This window comes from Schistocerca cancellata, chromosome 4 (genome assembly GCF_023864275.1).
Source record: "Schistocerca cancellata isolate TAMUIC-IGC-003103 chromosome 4, iqSchCanc2.1, whole genome shotgun sequence".
NCBI classification, from domain to species: domain Eukaryota; kingdom Metazoa; phylum Arthropoda; class Insecta; order Orthoptera; family Acrididae; genus Schistocerca; species Schistocerca cancellata.
In genome coordinates, this window is record NC_064629.1 from 738,813,811 (window position 1) to 738,834,569 (window position 20,759).

Genomic DNA, 20,759 nt, shown 5'->3' on the forward strand with positions numbered 1-20,759 from the left:
GAGGCGGACCTTTTTCTAATGTTCCTGCCCTGGCTGTTGCTCTGTGTGTTGGTACACTCTTTGATACAGTGAGTGATGTTTATATGCAAAATAATTAATAAAACTAATATAATTAATTAAGTATAAAGTAAAACAAAATAGATATAAAAATATATACACAAAAGAAAACAAAGAAGAAGAATTCTAAACTATATGGTATCTACCAAGAACCGAGTTCTCCCCGATGCAATTTTAGAGTGCAAGGCTGTACATGTGCCCCACAGCTTGAACTGAGCTAGATTTTTCTATGTGAGATTATAAGAGATGTTAGAATTTCACATGAAACATAAGAGCATATTGAATATTAAGGTATAATGGTACTGATAAATTCTTGCATAAACAATCTTAGATATAGGAAGTATTTAGGTAGCTATGTTTAAACATAATTGGATTCCACTATTCAAAACTTAAAAATTAAATTTAGGTACGAGATAACATACAAATCATCAATTGTTAGAGATAAGTGGCTACCAAAGTTAGTGTAATTAATAAAAAGAATATAATTATACCTAGAATAAAAGAAAGTGAGTATAAATAGTGAATTTCTTTTTAATATGGTGTCTCCTAAAACCTGATTCTCACACATGCAATTCCTGAGTGTGGAGGCTATGTATATGCCTGTAGATTGAACATAACTAGATTCCTCTATATGACATTGTAAATAAGGTTTCAAATTTCACGTGAATAATAAAACAATATGAATATTAACATATAGCAATACAATTATACCTTGCAGGCTATTAATCACAATTGATAAAGTTATCCCCAACACAAATGAAAATACAAAAATATTCAGATAGCAGAAGGTTATACATGATCAATTCCTCTATACAAGATTTTGTTTGGGACAGTAGATTACTAAAGCAGAAACAATGTTAATATGTCATAAAAGCTAGAAGTGTCTATAGTAGCCAAATCAAAAATTAAGTTACATAGGAGTCTAAAATGTGATAATTCAAGTGTAAGGTTACTTAAATTAATTACAACTAAATCCAGTACATGTGGCAAGACAAGTGACAAGGTTGTGAGCCAGGAAGGGGAATTTGCATGAATGTCCAATGAAATCTCTGATCTTCTGTGAGCCGAAACTGGGAGCCTACATTATATGTCTAATGAAGAAATCATCAGTTGTGTGACACAATCACAATCGAACACCTCGCTGCTGAACTGGACGCCTCTGTTGGCAGTGCTCACACACTCGTCCACCAGTTGGGATACTCAAAGATGTGCGCCAGCTGGGTTTATCGCCGCCAAACAGAAGACCGTAAAGATCACAAAGGGCAATGATGGATGCATTCTGGGTGAAGCAGCACGTGGATGATAAAGAAGTTATTGATGCACCAAGACGTTGGCTCCTACGTTGCCCAGTCGTAGATCGCACTTTAACGTATAACACACATCTAGGAGATGTTTCTGTGGTCCTCAGTCCAGAGACTGGCTTCACACAGCTCTCCATGGTACTCTATCCTGTGCAAGCTTCTTCATCTCCCAATACCTACTGCAACCTACATCCTTCTGAATCTGTTTAGTGTATTCATCTCTTGGTCTCCCTCTACGATTTTTACCCTCCACGCTGCTTTTCAGCACTAAATTGGTGATCCCTTGATACCTCAGAATATGTCCTACCGACCGATCCCTTCTTCTAGTCAAGTTGCGCCACAAATTTTTCTCCTCCCCAATTCTATTCAATACCTCCGCATTAGTTATGTGATCTACTCATCTTCAGCATTCTTCTGTAGCACCACATTTCGAAAGCTTCTATCCACTTCTTGTGTAAACTATTTATCGTCCACGTTTCACTTCCATACATGGCTTCACACCAGACAATTACTTTCAGAAACGGCATCCTGACACTTAAATCTATACTCGATGTTAACAAATTTCTCTTCTTCAGAAAAGCTTTCCTTGCCGCTTACAGTCTACATTTTATATCCTCTCTACTTCGGCCATCATCAGTTATTTTGCTCCCCGAATAGCAAAACTCATTTACTACTTTAAGCCTCTCATTTCCTATTCTAATTCCGGCAGCATCACCCGATTTAATTCGACTACATTCCATTATCCTCGTTTTGCTTCTGTTGATGTTCATCTTGTATCCTCCTTTCAAGACACTGTCCATTCCGTTCAGCTGCTCTTCCAGGTCCTTTGCTGTGTCTGACAGAATTACAAGGTCATCGGCGAACCTCAAAGTTTTTATTTCTTCTCCATGGATTTTAATTCCTGCTCCGAATTTTTCTTTTGTTTCCTTCACTGCTTGCTCAATATACAGATTGAATAACATCGGGGATAGGCTACAGCCATGTCTCACTCCCTTCCCAACCACTGCTTCCCTTTCATGCCCCTCGACTCTTATAACTGCCATCTGGTTTCTGTACAAATTGTAAACAGCCTTTCGCTCCCTGCCACCTTCAGAATTTGAAAGAGAGTATTCCAGTCAACATTGTCAAAAGCTTTCTCTAAGTCTACAAATTCTAGAAACGTAGGCTTGCCTTTCCTTATCTATCCTCTAAGATAAGTCGTAGGGTCAGTATTGCCTCACGTGTTCCAACATTTCTACGGAATCCAAACTGATCTTCCCCGAGGTCGGCCTCTACCAGTTTTTCCATTCGTCTGTAAAGAATTCGTGTTAATATTTTGCAGCCGTGGCTTATTAAACTGATAGTTCGGCAATTTTCACATCTGTCAACACCTGCTTTCCTTGGGATTGGAATAATTATATTCTTCTTCAAGTCTGATGGTATTTCGCCTGCCTCATACATCTTGCTCACTAAATGGTAGAGTTGTGTCAGGGCTGGCTCTCCCAAGGCTATTAGTAGCTCTAATGGAATGTTGTCTACTTCCGGAGCCTTGTTTCGACTTATGTCTTTCAGTGCTCTGTCAAACTCTTCACGCAGTATCATATCTCCCATTTCATCTTCATCTACATCCTCTTCCATTTCCATAATGTTGTCGTCAAGAACATCGCCCTTGTATAGACCCTCTATATACTCCTTCCACATTTCTCCTTTGCCTTCTTTGCTAGGAGATATAAAACAGAAACTAAAACCCCCCAATGCCATCCTGTCGAAAGTGACAGGAACGACAGGGGGTTATGGAGAGAGCCCAACGAGGACTTGAACACTAGCCATTGTCCACAATGTAACTGAGTACTGTTCGCCAGTCTGTATGAAAAGTGTGCATGTAGCTAAAGTGGAAGTCCAACTGAAGGAAACAATGTAGATGATCTCTGGAACACTCGTGTGCCTGCCTCGCCGTCCTAACAAATGCAGAGCTCCCTGAAATTAGGCGATCACAGTTGGCCACAAGAGCGTATAGAAAATCCTAGACGACAACCCAGGGCCGCCTATATACCAAGACCTAGTACCTACAAACGTACTTAAATCAAGGTAACATTTACGGAAAATCGGCGAAGAACTGCGAGACTTCACTCGAAGACAGTTCGGGGTCTTAAGTGGACGCAAGAACCAAAATCTGGTGGACGTCCCCCACATAAAGGTCGACGTATTAGACCTCCCCAGGAAACTGTGGAGAATTTTGAACCGTGTCAGAACGAATTTTGGTAGATTTAAACAGCTGATGAACAAATGGGGCCTATCAGATATTCTCGAATATAAGTGTGGTGAAATCCAATCGACGGATCATGGACTTGTGTGCTAGCGCATGGCTGTGAGGGTAATCTTAAGGACATACACAGACTCTCCGACTCAGTCATAGAGTTCCTCCAGAATATTTATAATGTTGTATATTATAATAAGAACGTGTGTACGGAATATTGTAACTCAGTAGAGCTATAAGAATCTTGTAGTTTATACGTTATGTGACGATTGCCTTTGTAAATTGCGAACGAGTAATAAACTAAATATACGACTGACATCTGCATGCTAATGATAACGGCGGATCTTTATCTCCTCCCACAGAAAGAGGTCAGCAACATCTCTAAAGAATCCACAATGAGATTTTCACTCTGCAGCGGAGTGTGCGCTGATATGAAACTTCCTGACAGTTTAAAAATGTGTGCCGGACCGAGACTCGAACTCGGGACCTTTGCCTGTCGCGGGCAAGTGCTCTACTATCATTTTTCTTATTTTTTGCACCTATCTTTTTTTCATTTTGATCGATATAGTTTGTTGCGTTTGGTCTGGGCAGACGTCACAAGACATCCATTCAAGTTGATCGTTGATTCCTTGACTCAGCTTTTTTATTACAGAGAACGCGCAGCCTTCTTCTCCTACTTTCTGGCGGAAGTAAAGCTGTGAAGACAGGGCGTGAGTCGTGCTTGGGTAGCTCAGATGGTAGAGCACTTGCCCGCGAAAGATAGGTTCCGAGTTCGAGTCTCGGTCCGGCACACAGTTTTAATCTGCCAGGAAGTTTCATCTCTAAAGAATATTCTTCATGTGACAGTTCTGAACATCACTTTATGGACCCCTAATGGAGAAACGGTGCACCTGTCATGGTTTCGGCACGTGAAAATGTATCCTTTTATCCTCACTAGACACTAAAATTTTGTGTGCGTGGTTTTTCACAACACACGCACTTATATATATTCAGGAGCTAAACTTTAATAAATACGTAGCATTTTTGCAACATTCTACTAACATTTATCGACAGACGAGGCCCAGTGGTTTTGTTTTTGCGAGGGGCGAATTTCAAATCCACGGCCAGCCATGCAGATCGAGGTTTCCCGTCATAACCTGGAATGGCTCCTTTGAAATGGTTCGGTCTATGTTCTTCCCCAACCTGACCTTGTGTTCCTTCCCCAATGACCACGGGACGTTAAACCCTAATCTTTCTTCCTTCTACTAAAACTCGAAAGAACTATTTTCTTTTACAAAATGAACCATTTTTCAACATTTTCACGCCATTTCAAATGTTAAACAAATAAAAATATGACGAACTCTGCCACTGTAATTTAATTTGTTCGCTTCAGAACTAGTTTCGGAAGACGATCTCATCAGAAGCTTTAAATTATCCACATGACTGTTTTTTTTTTATTGCGCCTCTTATTAAGTGGATTTTACGTTAATGTCGAATAGTTACTATTTTTCGAATGGCAGGTTCGACGCCTAAATATGGAAACTAGTTGTAGATAGGAAATTAAACTACAGTGGCAGAGGCTAACCGTATTTTTATTTCTTATCCACGAACCGTCACCATCCCACCCATAAAAGGTTAGAAGGTTATTCACTTTATTAGTCTTGTCGGGCCTGCCCCTGCACGGAGACCGAAAGGTTGGGGGACCGAATGCCGGTGAAATCGAGAAATATTTCAGTCTGCCTTTAACCTAGCTTTCACGTCTCAACGATGTGAAGCTTTATCAGGAATGACAAACGGTTCAGGGTCCACTTTAAACTTTGAACTCCTTTCCGCTGTACGATTACTATGTGACGCACAAGTCGTTGAAGTGACGTCCAGTTAATAGATGTATAGTCGTGCCAGGCCAGTGAGCCACACGAAATAACTATTGTTTTTGTTATGAGTAGTGATATGAAGAAAGGAAAACTTATCGTGTAACAGTTCGTTTCAGTTTGCTAGTGAGGATCTTTCAACAGTCCAGTACTGCCGTGTGCAGACTAAACAATCAGCAAGTACCACTCTGTACCTAATTCTTAACGACGGTTGGTGCAGCAACGGAATTATATGGCCGGGCCAGAAATCGAAATTAAGTCCTCTAACTCGAGCGTTATTAAGCGATCCTCACAATGTCGGAGCCGATTTTTCGGACGTTGCTCACTAGCGGCAGACAGTCGCGGTGGGGAAAAGTAAGTCATTAAATGGTTTACGATTCTTTTCCACGCCTACGACGTGGCAGCAGCTGTACTCGGCGCGCCTTACGAGTGACAGCAGGGTGAGTACCGCTGGGCCGTGGAAGCGGCGGGCCCCCCTCCTTCGCTCCTCTCCCCACTCCTCGCCATGACGTCATGCGCGGAGGTTGGTCTAAAAATCGCCGGTCTGCCTTGGGCAGCCGCCGGCGCGCAGCTCAGTACGCGCCGCGCCACGGTCGGGGAACGTCAACAATGGCTGTTACGCGGCTTCCATACTGCGTTTCCGTTTAGAAATCCTCTGATCGCGAATTGAGAATGGCGGAATGAAAAGCTGAGGAGACTTGCTGCCTGTCCACACGGGCACTCCACACCCACAGTCTGCAACCCGTACCTTTCCGTTTCGAGGGGATGCTGCCCCATGTAGAACCACACACTGTGAATGTGGCAGTGCAGGTGTAAACAGTGGCATGGAGGTCGTGACGTCACCGAGCAGGCTGCGGGACTTGTGCGGCCGGCGGACCGCCCCGGCCTTGGCTGCCACTGGGTTGTCATGGCAACCGAACCGCAGCGTCACCCGACGGACCGCCCGAATAGCCAGGTAAGGCTTTCTTGTCCCCGACGCCAGTTACTATGCCCAATTAGATGGTGGTCGCTGCGTTACTGGGCAGCTGACTGGGTAATCGGTGGCGTCCCACCAAGCAGGCGTTTCTCGTTGTAGAAAATACGAGGTGCTATCGGGAACGTCTCCCACCGGGTTTAGTATAATTACAGGTTAGCTCTTACAGCAATATACCATTTTGAAACTTTGACCAAATGAGAGCGTAGCGGATCTTCATTTGTGATCTGTAGCCTCTGGAAGCGTATGAAATTGTAAACAAAGTACTTACTGAGGTGTGTGTATACATATTGTTTGTATTATCGATTCGGTACGCTGTTGCAAAACAAATCTTTCTTATAAATATGTGAAGTGTATTTACTGGCTAGTGTGTTATTGGATCCCCCTATATAGCACTCCTCGAGACCTAAGTTCGCTTGAAAGGTGGTAATCTAGTTGAGAGTTGGCGAACTCAGCGAATGCGAATGCCAAAGGTATTGGTAATACTGTCCTGTAGTGAGGATAATGTGTACATTCGTGCCGTATTTAAAGGCACTTTTCCATATTTAACGCACTTTCCAGCATATAAATTAACACTTGAAGGTAAATTTAGAAATCGTATGCTCTATGATAGTCTCTTGCGATTGTATTGATCCAAATTACGCGCATACGTCGTACACAAACTACGAAAAATGCGAGGGAAGCTGCTACGTAACATGTACAAATTGTATAGTCGTAGAGTCTGAAATTTGAAAGCCTGTTGAAGAATAAGTTATTTTATTTATCCGTTCATGGAGCCGTGAAATTTTGCTCAGAGGACAACACAAGCGACTGTACGGCAATACAGAAAACAAAAAGGGTCATATCACAATAACTATTTCAAAAATAGTGAAGCCACTTAGAATATGGAGTAGTGTTATTGCCTAAAGACGTTGCACTGAAGCAGTTGCTATTCGCACATTAGTAAGCCATCACGAAGCCATTATAATACAAATTTGCTCCCCAGCTGCCGGGTTTCCTTAGGCTAGGACCAGTGAATCTTTTAAATGTTTTGATTAGTCTTCCAGAGTGGTAAAGGTTTTTAATGCCGTGTATCAAGACTGCATGTCAGAGTTAATTAAGATTAATCAGTGTGTTCTCTTCATATATTTTTGACCAATCAAATCGTCAAATTATCGATACTGGGAGAGTTAATCGTTGCCGTTCTGGTCAGAAGTGTCTTTAAAGTATTTTGATATCTTGTTTTTTTTATGCCAACAGGAGTTCTTTTCCAGTACAGTAGTATGGAAACGCTCGCATATGTACTGACTTGACGGCAGTGTTTAGAAGCTCTCGTGTGGGATATGCCGTGTGGATAATGGGGGAGGCAGGGAAGGGAGTATTACGGTAGCTGCGCGACAAAAATTGTGCCCTCTGTTAACACACAGTAATTTTGACACTTCAAGATACAAAGATCTGCAAGCAATTTCAGAAATGGTACCACCTGCAAACCTATCACCGCCTTCCAGTTCACGGGACACGATCCCTATTGAGCAACACTTGGGCTTAGTCAAGAGGCAGTGTAGCGGTACATGCTGAACTGTTCTGAGGAGTGTTGATTCCTTGTCCGTGCTTCTGCTCCGTGTCGAAAAGTTTTTATCCCAAACGTTTAGTATTGATTGCAGATGATACCTTCGAGCAGTGGGAGATTATTTACTGCGGCTCCTAAATTCCCGCTGCCGTGTGCCTGTTCAGTATAATTAACTTAGTTTCCTTTCAGTAAGTTAAAAGTAATAGTCTACATTTCAAAATACTATGCAGTTGTCTAGTACATATCATCCGAGGCTATGGTGTTTTACTTCAAATGCGCCTAGAAAAGATGCAAACATTAAAGTCGAATCGCTAACACACGTCTTCCGTTCTTTGGAAGTGGCGTTGTGTTTGCGGTAATGTTGACACCTTTACACAGGGACTAACAAAGTTGTAAAATGCCACGTGGGACGAAGTGTTTACCACGATACGCATTCCCACCTTCCGCGGCCCCCCTTTCACATACATTTTATTCGGAGGCTCTGAAACACTATATACCTAAATGAGGCGAGCTGCGCTATCTGAGGGACGTCAGGACTACAGAATCGATGTGCGGCACAGTCAAGGTCTGTCTTCCTATGAGAGTAGGGGCAGAATTAGTGTCAGGTTGGCGACTTGTTTTAAATAATAATTCAGGAAATCGCGGATGTTTCCGAAGATGAACTCGGGAAAAACAGCTAGTCCGGTAATCGTGGTGAATCGGTGAAGTGAAAGTTCCTGCTGCAGGGAAAGATAGTAAAGGTTTCTGTGAGCTCTATGAAAACGTTTTTGTATATGGGTTGTAGATTTCTCTGCCCGCATTGCAGCTAGAAACGTCGAGTTTTAAACTCATCTTCACGCATTTATAAATTGTAATTGAAAGACTGTTAGTGTGCTTTAGAAAGAGGAAGCTGTCTTTGATCGAAGATTTTAATCACTTGTAATATATATTTCAGTAATTTCCAGCATCATTTAAAAGGCTTAAACATCTAGATATTTTGGTTTAAATAGGCTCATGTGGTATACAGACGTAGTATGTTGTTTAAAGAACCAAATATTACTATCTGGATGAACATACATTCGCAGTCAGCAAGTTTGTTACGAACAAATATTTCTAACGCGTAGCCGAACTTTTTTAAGAATGTAGCAAACATCGACTTGATATTGCTTTATTTTTGAGTTCGTAGGCGTTTGTTAAACTATTTTTCTAATCCTGTTACTCTCAGCAGACGCATTTTAAAAAGCCACAAATTAACTAGTTGAATTAAAGGCTTCCGCAACCATACGTGAACATACTTGCACTAAGCTCACTAATCCAAAGATTCAAAATTTATCTCACATCTTCGAAGACCATTGCACTTGAGAGCTCTTGAGGGAACACACTGTTTTATAAACATATAATAGATATTTTCGTTTTTGTGTTTCACTTCTCCACAATCATCTGCAGTGTTCATCTACGGCACAAACAGTGCACCATTCCACCTTCCGCTTATTATAAATAAAACACACAGGTTCCGACAAACTTCGTGGCAGTGCGTTCATTAGTTCAGTGGCAGTATCGCCTTTGAGTCGGATGTTGCCAGAAAAACGGTTGACTTGGGCGCCGCTTCAGATTAGAGCCGACTGTAAACGAAAATACTGATGCGGTCATTCGGTCTCCGTCAGCAGTATAAGCGCAGTTTTCTCAAAATACGAATGATCCACTGGCTCCAAGACGTGACGTACGCTTCTTTGTCTGGTCTCTCTCAAATATTATTGTGGTTTTTCCTGTTAGTAGTGCTAATTGAAGAGATTCATATCTGCAATAGTGGCAGCATTTATCACGGAAAGGTCAGATTGTCGACAGAGAATCAGTACGGTCTCTACGTCATTTCACTTAAATGTTTGATTTTCGTAATCACTAGCTTTTCGTTAAAATAATCTTAATTCAAATAAGGTTTACTACCCATTTCTTTGTTGGAATACGTTGTCTTTGATATTAAATTTACTGCACCCAGTATGTAAAAAAAAAAAGTGGTTTACTAGAGTTGTAGTACTGAAACAGCTGCCGCTTCTGAATTGTACGTGCTACGAGAAAACCTGTTCAAGGAACTTCGTATTCTAACAATTGCTTCTCAGTACATTTATCCTTAACGAAATTTGTTGCAAGTAATAAACCTCTTACTTCCAACTAGTAGCTCAATGCATAGTATCAGTACTAAGAATAAGAACAAACCTACGTAAAGAACTATTACCTTGGTCCAAAAATGGGTCCATTATTCAGGAACACACTCAATAAATTTCCGGCAACCATTAAAAACTTCGTTTCAGATAAAGGACAGTTTAAACAGTTTGACTTTTTGATAGGCAACTCCTCCTGCTCTAGAGACGAATATCATTACTGGGACTGAGAGACCAGCTTAAGTAAAAGTGTCTGTTAGATTTCAGTTTTGACAGCACTTAGTCAAGTCAAGATAACGTATTTTGTGTGTGATAATTTTAATAAAAGTGCGTAACTGTTTCATTCTGACAGTGTATTAATTCTGTAAATAGCAGCAGTTCCAGTGTACTGTAATGTTATCACCTATTATGACAGTCCAATCAGGGCACTGAGTATTATATTCCAATGTTTTTTTTAATGTGATACTTATTGACTTGTTCCACATTCTTCCGAAAACAAAATTGAAATTAAGTATATACTCAATAGTTAAAACAGATTTTGCATGGCTTCTGCATGTACGCCTGTTTTACTGTGTTTTTTCATGTACTGTGCTCTGAAAATATTTTGCGAAACAGGTAAAGATTTCTGAGATGAGGAAGTGATTGTTAGTGAAACACTAATAAAAAAGCACTTAAGGCAGTCAGATATTTCCATTTCATCTTTGTCGACTTTTACAGGAGAGAGAACGATATACGACAGCATAGCCAGTAACTAAAACAAAAACTCGAAGCGCTAAATCGAATTTATATTTAACGTGTCTTGCTCATGTCGCGCCTACGTACTGTAAATATTATGCACTCTAGCAAGTATCCTCCATTAAATGCGCCTATGTTAAAAGTGTAATGAGAAATGACAGATTAAATTTCTCGTATTAAAATAAATCAGTGAAATCAACACTCCATAGTACAGAACTTAATTCTCAGTACCTATTTTCAGAACACTGTTCCACGATAGCTAGGGATGTGGCTTTTACACTTGGTCTGGAGATACAACGCTGTGACCAGACTCTGTGTTAAAACAAATGGTCTTCTCAAAGTGTTAAAGCTTAAGAACTTAACATTGTACCAGTGAATATCTCAATAGACCATTCTGTTTTTACCGTTCGTGAAAAAGCAGTGCTTTTTAGAGATCATGTCCTGAGAAAATGCTTCCACAGTACTGAGAGAGAGAGAGATTGCACTTTTAACAATGACTGGCACCGAATCCTAATCTGGCAAATGGGAGATACTCGTATTGTATAATTACATCGTCAGTGGTAATCAATACTTTCTCAGTACGCCAGATACCTCTGTGTAACCACAAAAACAGAGGGAGGGAGGTGCAGTGGAAATGAATGTTTCCAGAAGTTTCACAATTTGTGACGAGTTTGCCAGAACGAGACTGCGATTGAGATTTTTGTAAGGTATAGTGGAAGATAGTAAAAGAAATCATAGTTTCACCGTCTGTCATAATTAAATTCATTTCATCCTTCTTTCCCGAATTTCTACACGCGTAAGTGAGGTAAACACCTCTTAATATGCACAGACAAGCGTACAGGCAATAGGTACATTCAAACATCCTGCAATGAAGTAACAAGTTCATAAAGAGAAATGGAATTACCAGTGATACGCTGTGTAGATGTAGACAGTTCGGTAGTATTTTTTTTCATTGAAAATATATAATTGATGCTATCTAAGAACTGTTAATCAGATGGCTTCGCCTTATTTACGTATATTTTTCAGCAAGTTTTTGCAAACTTTTTGTACTTACAGTATTTATAGCCCTGAGTTTTCAGTGCATTTGGAAGACACGTGCCTCTGCATCTGTGTACAGTTCTGGCGAATAATGTAGTGTAAGTCAAAAGTGTGTGAGGACGACAGAATTTTAATGTAGCCCTGTTGAAGATGGTACACGATTGCCTTCCTCAGACCTTGAAACAAGCAGAGCCAACTCGATGTGGGGCCAAACAGTAAACATGTGAACCGAATCACGACACTTCTTGGCAACAGTCACATTCAGCGTTGGCAAGAAAATAGAAAATCCTACGGTTGTCAAATATTCACCTGATTATAATCGAACACCAAGAAAAGTCAGCTAAGCGGAAAAGTTTCGCTACCACCTACCAAGGTAAACAAGAAAAAGTATCGCATGGGTTAGAATCTGTCGTCCACGAAGTTCCTTTACCTTCGTAGATAATACAGACGGTTGTGGAGTGAGGAACGTAAGTTGTTCATATAAAAATCACAGCATTAGAGCTGATTTGACGATGTTGTTGGCAACGATATTTTTGTAAATGATGTCTTAGGAACACATCAGGTGGAATGGCATAGCATAGGCAGGTGGGCCGTTTCACTTGCATTCCATTCCCTGATATTGTGCTGTCAAGATCAGTCTCTCCTACCTCCCTCCCCCATGTAAAGTTTTCGGTATAATTCTCTGCGAAAAATCCCACCGAGAATTATATTTCTTTTACGTAATTTTTATACTGAGCTTACTCTCGCGTATAGTAAGTCTTATCAGGATAAATTTGTCATCAGTTGTAAATAAATTTTGTCTTTACTGGTTTCGACAAATTAGTCATCTGCAGAAGCTTTGTTTGGTAATCAGTCAATATCTTGTTCATAGGACAATGCCACGGTATGTTCACAAATGTACATTGCATCAGATTATTTTAAACACTGTAAATTGGCAAACAGTGTTGAAAATAACATATAATATGTAAATTTCTGAACGTACCATGACATTGTCCTTATATGAAGAAGATACTGACTGTCTGCTAATCTAAGCTTCAGAAGATGACAAATTAATTTCTCGAAATTGGTGAAGATAATAAAATTTATTTACAACTGATGACTGCAATTTATCCTGAAAAAATACAGTTGCTGAAAATTACAGCCATGAGTAAAATAATAAGTATATTAAATTATTAATTACATTCCATCATAATATAAGCAATAATTTTTGTCTTAAAATTAAAGTTCTGAAACGTCTTTGTGTTACGTGTATTATATAAATAGTGCCTGCTGTCCTGAGATTTCCTAAAATGTTTTTAGTGATTCCATACCGCCTGAAACCGTTAATTAAAATACACGAACTGTGATCCAAAGTTCAATAAAAATCATTCAATAAAGTGCTTTTAGGTCCGAAGAGTTCGAGAATACCTGCCCCAGAGTGAGATCTTCCATATTCTCGCATAGTAATTCCGTACTTTAAGCAGCTGGGACCAGTGTTTCGGAGAAGTCACTTGGTCGGAACGTTCTCACTTATCCTTCCTATGGTTTTGTAAATGTTAGTAAGTGTAATGGTTCCTTAAACAGCGAACCTCTCTTCTACCTGTTGACGTTGATTTACATACTCCATTGAAGTAACACGAAGGGCCCTTTCTCAGGCAATGGAAAATATAAGTGGCCCGGTGAATATCGTTAATGAGCATAACTGCCCATCACAGAAACAGTGATACAGATTGCCTCATGGTTCTGCGTGTTCATATCCCGCATGCTCTTTCCAGTGTGTCTTTACGTGTGTGAGAGGAACAGGCGAATAACGACAAAATGGCGCGTGTCCGTTGTATGTTACGGAAAGCACAATTCTTGGAAAACATGTGCGGATCTGTTTGCACAACATTTTGACTGCAATTGTTTTGGTACAAACCTCCAAAATTTGCAGCGAGAAACTGTGGCAGAATGACACGAAACGACCTCTGTAGCGAATGAGAAGCGTAATTATCAGAAGAGACTTCGAACTCCAGAAAACATGGCTCGATTGAAGCAAAGCCTGCAACAAATTCCGACGAAATTTCAGTGTTGTTTATGCGCGATAGTGGGAATTAACATACCGTCGTGTCAAAGCACCAAAGAGGTAGCCCTGCAAACTAATTCTTATGCAGAGGTTAAGGCGTCCAGACGGACTTCCACGTGTTGTCAGTGGCTTAAGTGGAGTCGAATCAGGACTTTAGGTTCGTCACATTTTTATTTCTTCAGCTATTATGCGTCAGAAACACTCCATCAGTACTTCGAAAAGCCTTTGCATAATCTTAGGATCGGTGTTAAGTTATCCCTGTGCTGTCCAAAAAATCTTTAGGTCACAAACGTCCAGGACCTACCGATTGACCTCTAAACCTCTGGAAAAACAGTTAGCTTCTTCTGGACACCGAGCGAAATGGCGCAGTGGTTAGCACACTGGACTCTCGCAGTCGGGAGGACGGCGGTTCAAACCCACGTCCGCCCTTCCACATTAAGGTTTTCCGTGATTCCCGAAATCGCTGGAGGCAAAATCCGTGATGGTTCATTTGAATGGGCAGGGTCGATTTCCTTCCCCATCTTTTACGCAATCAGAGCTCGTGCTCAGTCTCCAATGACCTCGAGGCCGACGGGACGTTAAACCCAATCTTGCTGTCTTCTTCCGAGCCACACAGCCATTCCAGGAAATGAACTCGCCGACCGTCTAGCTAAAGATGCTGCTACAGGAGATTAGACGTCGGAATACTGTGCGCCGACTTACGATTACAACTTCGACGCAATATTTTGAGGCTCTAGGAATTGGAATGGTTGGTTACTACGACCCATAACAAGTTCAGAGCGATTAAAGGGCCTACTAAGGTGTGGCATACAGCTTTCCAAGCCTCTCGGAAATATGCCACAGAAATCTTATGTGATGTTAATTCACGAGGATCATTCCATATTTTTCGGGTCAGTTTACTTGGGACAGCCTCTATGAAGCTTAATTGTCGTAGCTCGGCTATAGTAGATCAGCCACACGAGACTTCCCAAGGGTTCCATTCAGTGGAACCGCGGTAGTCTTGAGGGTAGCACACGTTCTTGTCCAGTGCGATTTGCAACACGCTCCCAGCTTGCCTACCTCAGTACCTCAGATGCTTGCGGATGGTGAGACAGATACTATGTTGGGGGGGGGGGGGGGGAGAGAGAGAGAGAGAGAGAGAGAGAGAGAGAGAGAGAGAGAGCCTTAGCCTTCCGCTGCGGCGGGTACTCCCTCATGTGACACAGCAAGGTTACTTCCCCCCCCCCCCCCCCCCTCAATCTAGTTGTGCCACTAGACCCTCTCGAGCAAGATGCTGTGTGGGTTATTTCTATTTTCTTGTACCTATAGTGTTACGTCTGTCACGTCTTTTTTTCAAAGTCTTTTGACTTGATTGTTCAGCTCGAGCAGCCAAGTCCACACTTTATCGCTTTTTACCCTTTTACGTGTTTCTCACGAAATGTAGGGTTTGATGACCCAGTAGTTTAGTCCTTTGAAACACATTAGCATCATAATCATCTCGGTGTTATGTGTACAATGCCCTGTGTCCGCATCGTAACGCAATTCTTTCGTCAAACTGCTAATGCTATCCGCTATATTCAGAAAGTGTATGGATATTCCAGCAAGTATACGCCGCCCTAACAGCGCTGTACAGTGTGCGCGAGGTGTCCGATGAGGAGCGGACGATCAGCATAACTAGTGCAATCTCTCTGCATGGGATTGTTGCCTGTGAGACATTATAGGGCCTGGTATACACACATACTGGAAGAGCTACAGCAGAACATTGAACGCGCTGTTCCTGGTATCCCTCATGCAAAATTGCTACGTACAGTTTGAGAACAGCGCATCATTGTCGTCAACGAAGGCCAGTCACAAATCTTATGTGATGTTCATTAACGAGGATCATTCCATATTTTTTGCGTCAGTTTACTTTGGACAGCCTCTATGTAGCTCGGCTGTAGTAGCAATGTTAGTAGGTTGCAGATAAAGGAGCTTGCGCAGGATAGATTAACATGGAGAGCTGCTCAAACCAGTCTTCGGGGTGAAGAAGAAGGTGCGTCAGCATCCCTTTGTGGGTTAGTTATAGAGTCCAGAAAAACGTGGAGGCAGTAGTATTATGCTCTACATCTCTTAGGTGTAAGAAGCTTTACGAAGTGAACGTATGACAGAAATCCTGAATTTTGTAGTATGTCGTCTTTCTAAATTAACGTATTTTAGTTACTTCTTTGGTTAACTTACAGTTTTAATGGATGGTGAGGATGATGTTGGCAACTGGCTACTGTTCAAAGATCATGTATAGTAGTATTAGATACACTTAAATTTCTTCTAATGTCCTCAACAGATAGAGATGACCTTACTCGACGCTGTACTGATACCTAATTTTTAAAAATTTCTTCACAATAAACCATACTGCTTTTATTTTGGTGATTTATTATTTATTTCTGCAGCCCAGAATCATAATTTTAAGTTGAGAAAGACGCATGAGTCTAAATTTCAGATCTCTTCAAGAGGATTTCAAAATGTTGGAGAGAGCAATTCTGGAATTATGGGTAATTGAATCACAATCAGCTTGAAATTTGGAGCAACTTGTTGATTATTATTTTCAGAATCTAGTAAAACAGGTAAGACAACTATAGTTTGTCAAATAAATTGCTCATGATCTGTATAGTGCACAGCACAAATTATGAACCTCAAAGGAAGGCGGTGTTTTTCCACATACTGTAATATTATTGAACTTCTCATTTTACAGCATGACTTCAGACGTGCCCTCCGGAATATTTGAAGCTCAGTGCCGCCCGGACATAAACTACGTAAACCTGTACGATGTACTGCTAAAAAAATTAAAAACTCTAAGAAATAGCCTTTCAAGATTTCTAAGCGATGTTAAGTACAAAAAATTGAGACTTTTTAGCAGAGCTGACTTCTTATGAACGAGAGTTTACTGGTGCGATTCACGTTAGACGCATATTTTACTTGCACTTGTATCATAATTAACCTATTCTGCGATCATAATTTTATAATAAAATACTTCGTTTCTGAAGATGACAAACAATACAATTAATAAATATTAAAAACAGTATTTAAAATAGGAAACTGTTCACCACATCTTAACTTATTCTGAATACTCCCTTCTTCATGGGATTAGTAATTAAAAATAAAAGGGATGGTGACAGAAATTCCTTGGAGACACACAAGCATATACAAGTACATACAATAATCGTGAGCATAAGGACTAACGAGAAACTCAGACGTCTGAACCTCAGCCGTTACCCACTAAGCAAAACAGACAACTGTAACTACAGAGGAATATCGCTCCTAGAAGGCACATAGAAAACTTTCCCAAGATCCTCGAACGACACAGCTAGCCAAGGAGTTAAGAGATATTAAGCAAGTTTCAGAGCGTCGGGATCCTGTACTGAGCAAATAAAAATCCTCAAGACCATCTTCAAATACAAGAAGCAACGAGCCAGACATTTGGTCTTACAAAAGGCTTAAGACTCAGGACAATAAGGGGACATCACCTACTTATCAGATTTCGCCTAAATTTATGGGTACACTCAAATGCAAGAGACACACTACGAAGGGATTATTCGAATCTGACGGATATCGGTAGATGAGATGTCCGTGTACAAAGAAATAATTGCAATTTCAGAACTGGTGATTCATTAAAGAGAAAGAGCTTTACAAATTGAGCTAATCAGTAATGCCCTGCTTCACCTCTGGCCCTTTGGCAAGCGGTTATTTGGCTTGGTATTGATAGGTAGAGTTGCTGGATGTCCTCCCGAGGGCTATTGTGCCAAATTCGGTCAAATTGTCACGTTACACCGTCAAAATCCAGAGATGTTTGGAGGGTCCTGCCTGTAATGCTCCAAACTTCAATTCGGAAGGGATCCGGCGACCTTGATATCCAAGGGAGGGTTTGGAAAGAACGAAGATACGCATTATGAACACTAGCCGTGTGCAGACAGGCTCGCTTGACTCCTAAGTTCAGGATGGTTTCTCATGAAGGGCTACAAAACGAGGCGCAGAATATCGTCGACGAACCGCTGTGCTGAAAGGCAGCCGCTGATGGCAACAGAAGTTACCTTGCTATGAAGAGAAATGGTACTCCAGACCGTGGCTAATGTTTGTGGGCCGTATGGCGGGCGAGTCAGCTTGGTATCCCAGCTCCTCCTGAAGCGTCTGACAAGTCTTCGGTCGTCACCGCGGACCAGTTTGAAGCGGTACTCAGTTCGAAGCGGGACTCATCACTGAAGACAATTCTATTCCAGTCAATGAGATTAAAGGACGCCCTGGAAAGCGGTGGGATACCAACCTGACTCTCACAAGTTGTCTCATAGTGCTCAGAGCCATTTGAACCAACCTGACTGTCGCCCGCGATACGACCCGACAGCCACGAGTGATGGTGTGGGGTGGCATTGCTTTACGTAGCAAGACAAAGACCCCTTTGTCATCCGCGGCATCCTTGTAGCACAGCGTATCGTCGATATTCTGCGTTCCAGTATATTGCCCTTCGTGGCAAACCGTCGTGGGCTTACATATTAAATATGATAAAGCCCGCCTGCACACAGAGCTTCTACTTCTTGTCTCCGTGATCGCTAAACTCTGCCTTGGCCAGCAAGGTCGCCGGATCTCTCCCCAGGTGACAGATTAGAACGTTTGGAGCATTATGAGCAGGGCCATCCAACCATCTCGGAATTTTGGCGAACTAACGCACCGGTTGGGCAGAATTTAGCACTATATCCCTGAGAATGTTAGAACACTGCCGGCCGGTGTGGCCGTGCGGTTCTAAGCGCTTCAGTTTGGAACCGCGTGACCGCTACGGTCGCAGGTTCGAATCCTGCCTCGGGCATGGGTGTGTGTGATGTCCTTAGGTTAGTTAGGTTTCTAAGTTCTAGGGGACTGATGACCTCAGTAGAGTTAAGTCCCATAGTGCTCAGAGCCAATTTTTTTTTTGTTAGAACACTGTTAAAGAAACAACGAAAAAATGCCAAATTTAAACAGACGCAGTCACAAGACTGCCGATCTTTTACAGAAGCTTGAAATTTAGCTCGGACTTCAATACGAGATGCTTATAGTAGTTTCCACAACGAAACTTTGTCTCGAAACCTGGCAGAAAAGCCAAAGAGATTCTGGTCGTATGTGAAGTATGCTAGCGGCAAGACACAATCAATACCATCTCTGCGCGATAGCAATGGAGATACTAACAAAGACAAAGCTGGCAAAGCAGAGTTACTAAACACAACCTTCCGAAATGCCTCCACAAGAGAAGACGAAGTAAATATTCTAGAACTGGAATCAAGAACAGCTGCCAACATGAGTAACGTAGAAGTAAATATCTTCGGAGTAGCGAAGCAACTTAAATCACTTATTAAAAGCAAATCTTCTGGTCCGCACTGTATATCAGTTAGGTTCGTTTCAGAGTGTGCTGATGCAATAGCTCCATACTTGACAATCATATACAACCGCTCGCTCGACGAAACAGCGGTATCCAAAGACTGGAAAGTTGCACAGGCCACACCAATAATCAAGAAAGGTAAGAGTACTCCACTTAATTACAGGCCCGTATCATTAATGTCGATATGCGGCAGCATTTTGGAACATATATTGTGTTCGAAAATTGTGAATTACCTCTAAGAAAGCGGGCTATTGACACAGTAAACACGAGATTTAGAAAACATCGTTCTTTTGAAACACAACTAGCTCTTTACTCGCAAGAAATGTTGAATGCAATTGACAGGGGTTTTCAAATTGATTCCGTATTTGTGGATTTCCTCATGGCTTTTGACACTGTACCACACAAGCGGCCTGTACTCAAATTTCGTGCTTATGGAATATAGTCTCAGCTGTGTGACTGGATTCGTGGTTTCCTGTCAGATCACAGTTCGCAGTAATTGACGTAAAATCGAGTAAAACAGAAGTGATTTCTGGCGTTCCCAAAAGTAGTTTTATGGGCACTTTGCTGTTTCCTATCTATGTAAACGATTTGGGAGACAATATGAACAGGCGTCTTAGGTTGTTCGAAAATGACGCTGTCGTTTGACTAATAGCCATCAGAAGGTCAAAGCAAATTGCAGAACGGTTTAGAAAAGATATCTGTATCGTGCGAAAATTGGCAGTTGACCCAAAATAACGAAAAGTGTGAGGTCATCCACATGAGTGCTAAAAGGAACTCAAACTTCGGTTACCCGATAAATCAGTCTAAGCTAAAAGCCGTAAATTCAACTTAATACCTAGGTATTACAATTACGAACTACTTAAATTGGAAAGACGACACAGAAAATGTCGTGGGGAAGGCTAACCAAAGACTACGTTTTATTGGCAGGACACTTAGAAAATGTAACAGACCTACTAAGGAGACTGCCTGCACTACGCTTGTCCGTCCTCTTTTAAAATACTGCTGCGCGGTGTGGGATCCTTACTAGATAGGACTGACGGAGTACATCCAGAAAGTTAAAAGAAGGGCAGCCCGTTTTGTAATGTCGCGTAATAGGGGAGAGTCACTGGAGTGATACAGGATTTGGGATGGACATCATTAAAACAAAATCATTTTTCGTTGCGGAGGATTCTTCTCGCCAAGTTATAATCACGAACTTCCTCCTGCGAATGCGAAAATATATTGTTGATGCCGACCTACATAGGGAGAAACGATCACCATAATAAGGGAAATCAGAGCTCATACGGAAAGATATGTGTTCGTTCTTTCCGCGCACTACACGAGATTGGAATAATAGAAGATTGTGAAGGTGGTTTCACGACCCCTCTGCGAGGCACTCAAATGTGATTTGCAGAGTATCGATGTACATGCAGATGTATAACAGACAACTATTAATGCCAAGCCGAATAACTACTTGCATAGGGGCCAGAGGGGGACCACCGC

General features: G+C 41.5%; 1 protein-coding gene across 2 annotated transcripts in view; it reads left to right on the forward strand.

Moving 5' to 3' along the window:
• The first annotated feature begins 6,028 nt into the window (after positions 1-6,028).
• Positions 6,029-20,759, forward strand: part of LOC126183874 (uncharacterized) — a 547,907-nt gene continuing 533,176 nt past the window's right edge. For both annotated transcript variants that reach the window (XM_049926169.1, XM_049926170.1), the window contains exon 1: positions 6,029-6,399. In XM_049926169.1, coding sequence (XP_049782126.1) covers positions 6,269-6,399 — 131 coding nt within the window. In that variant the 5' untranslated portion in view covers positions 6,029-6,268. The remainder of the gene's footprint in view (positions 6,400-20,759) is intronic.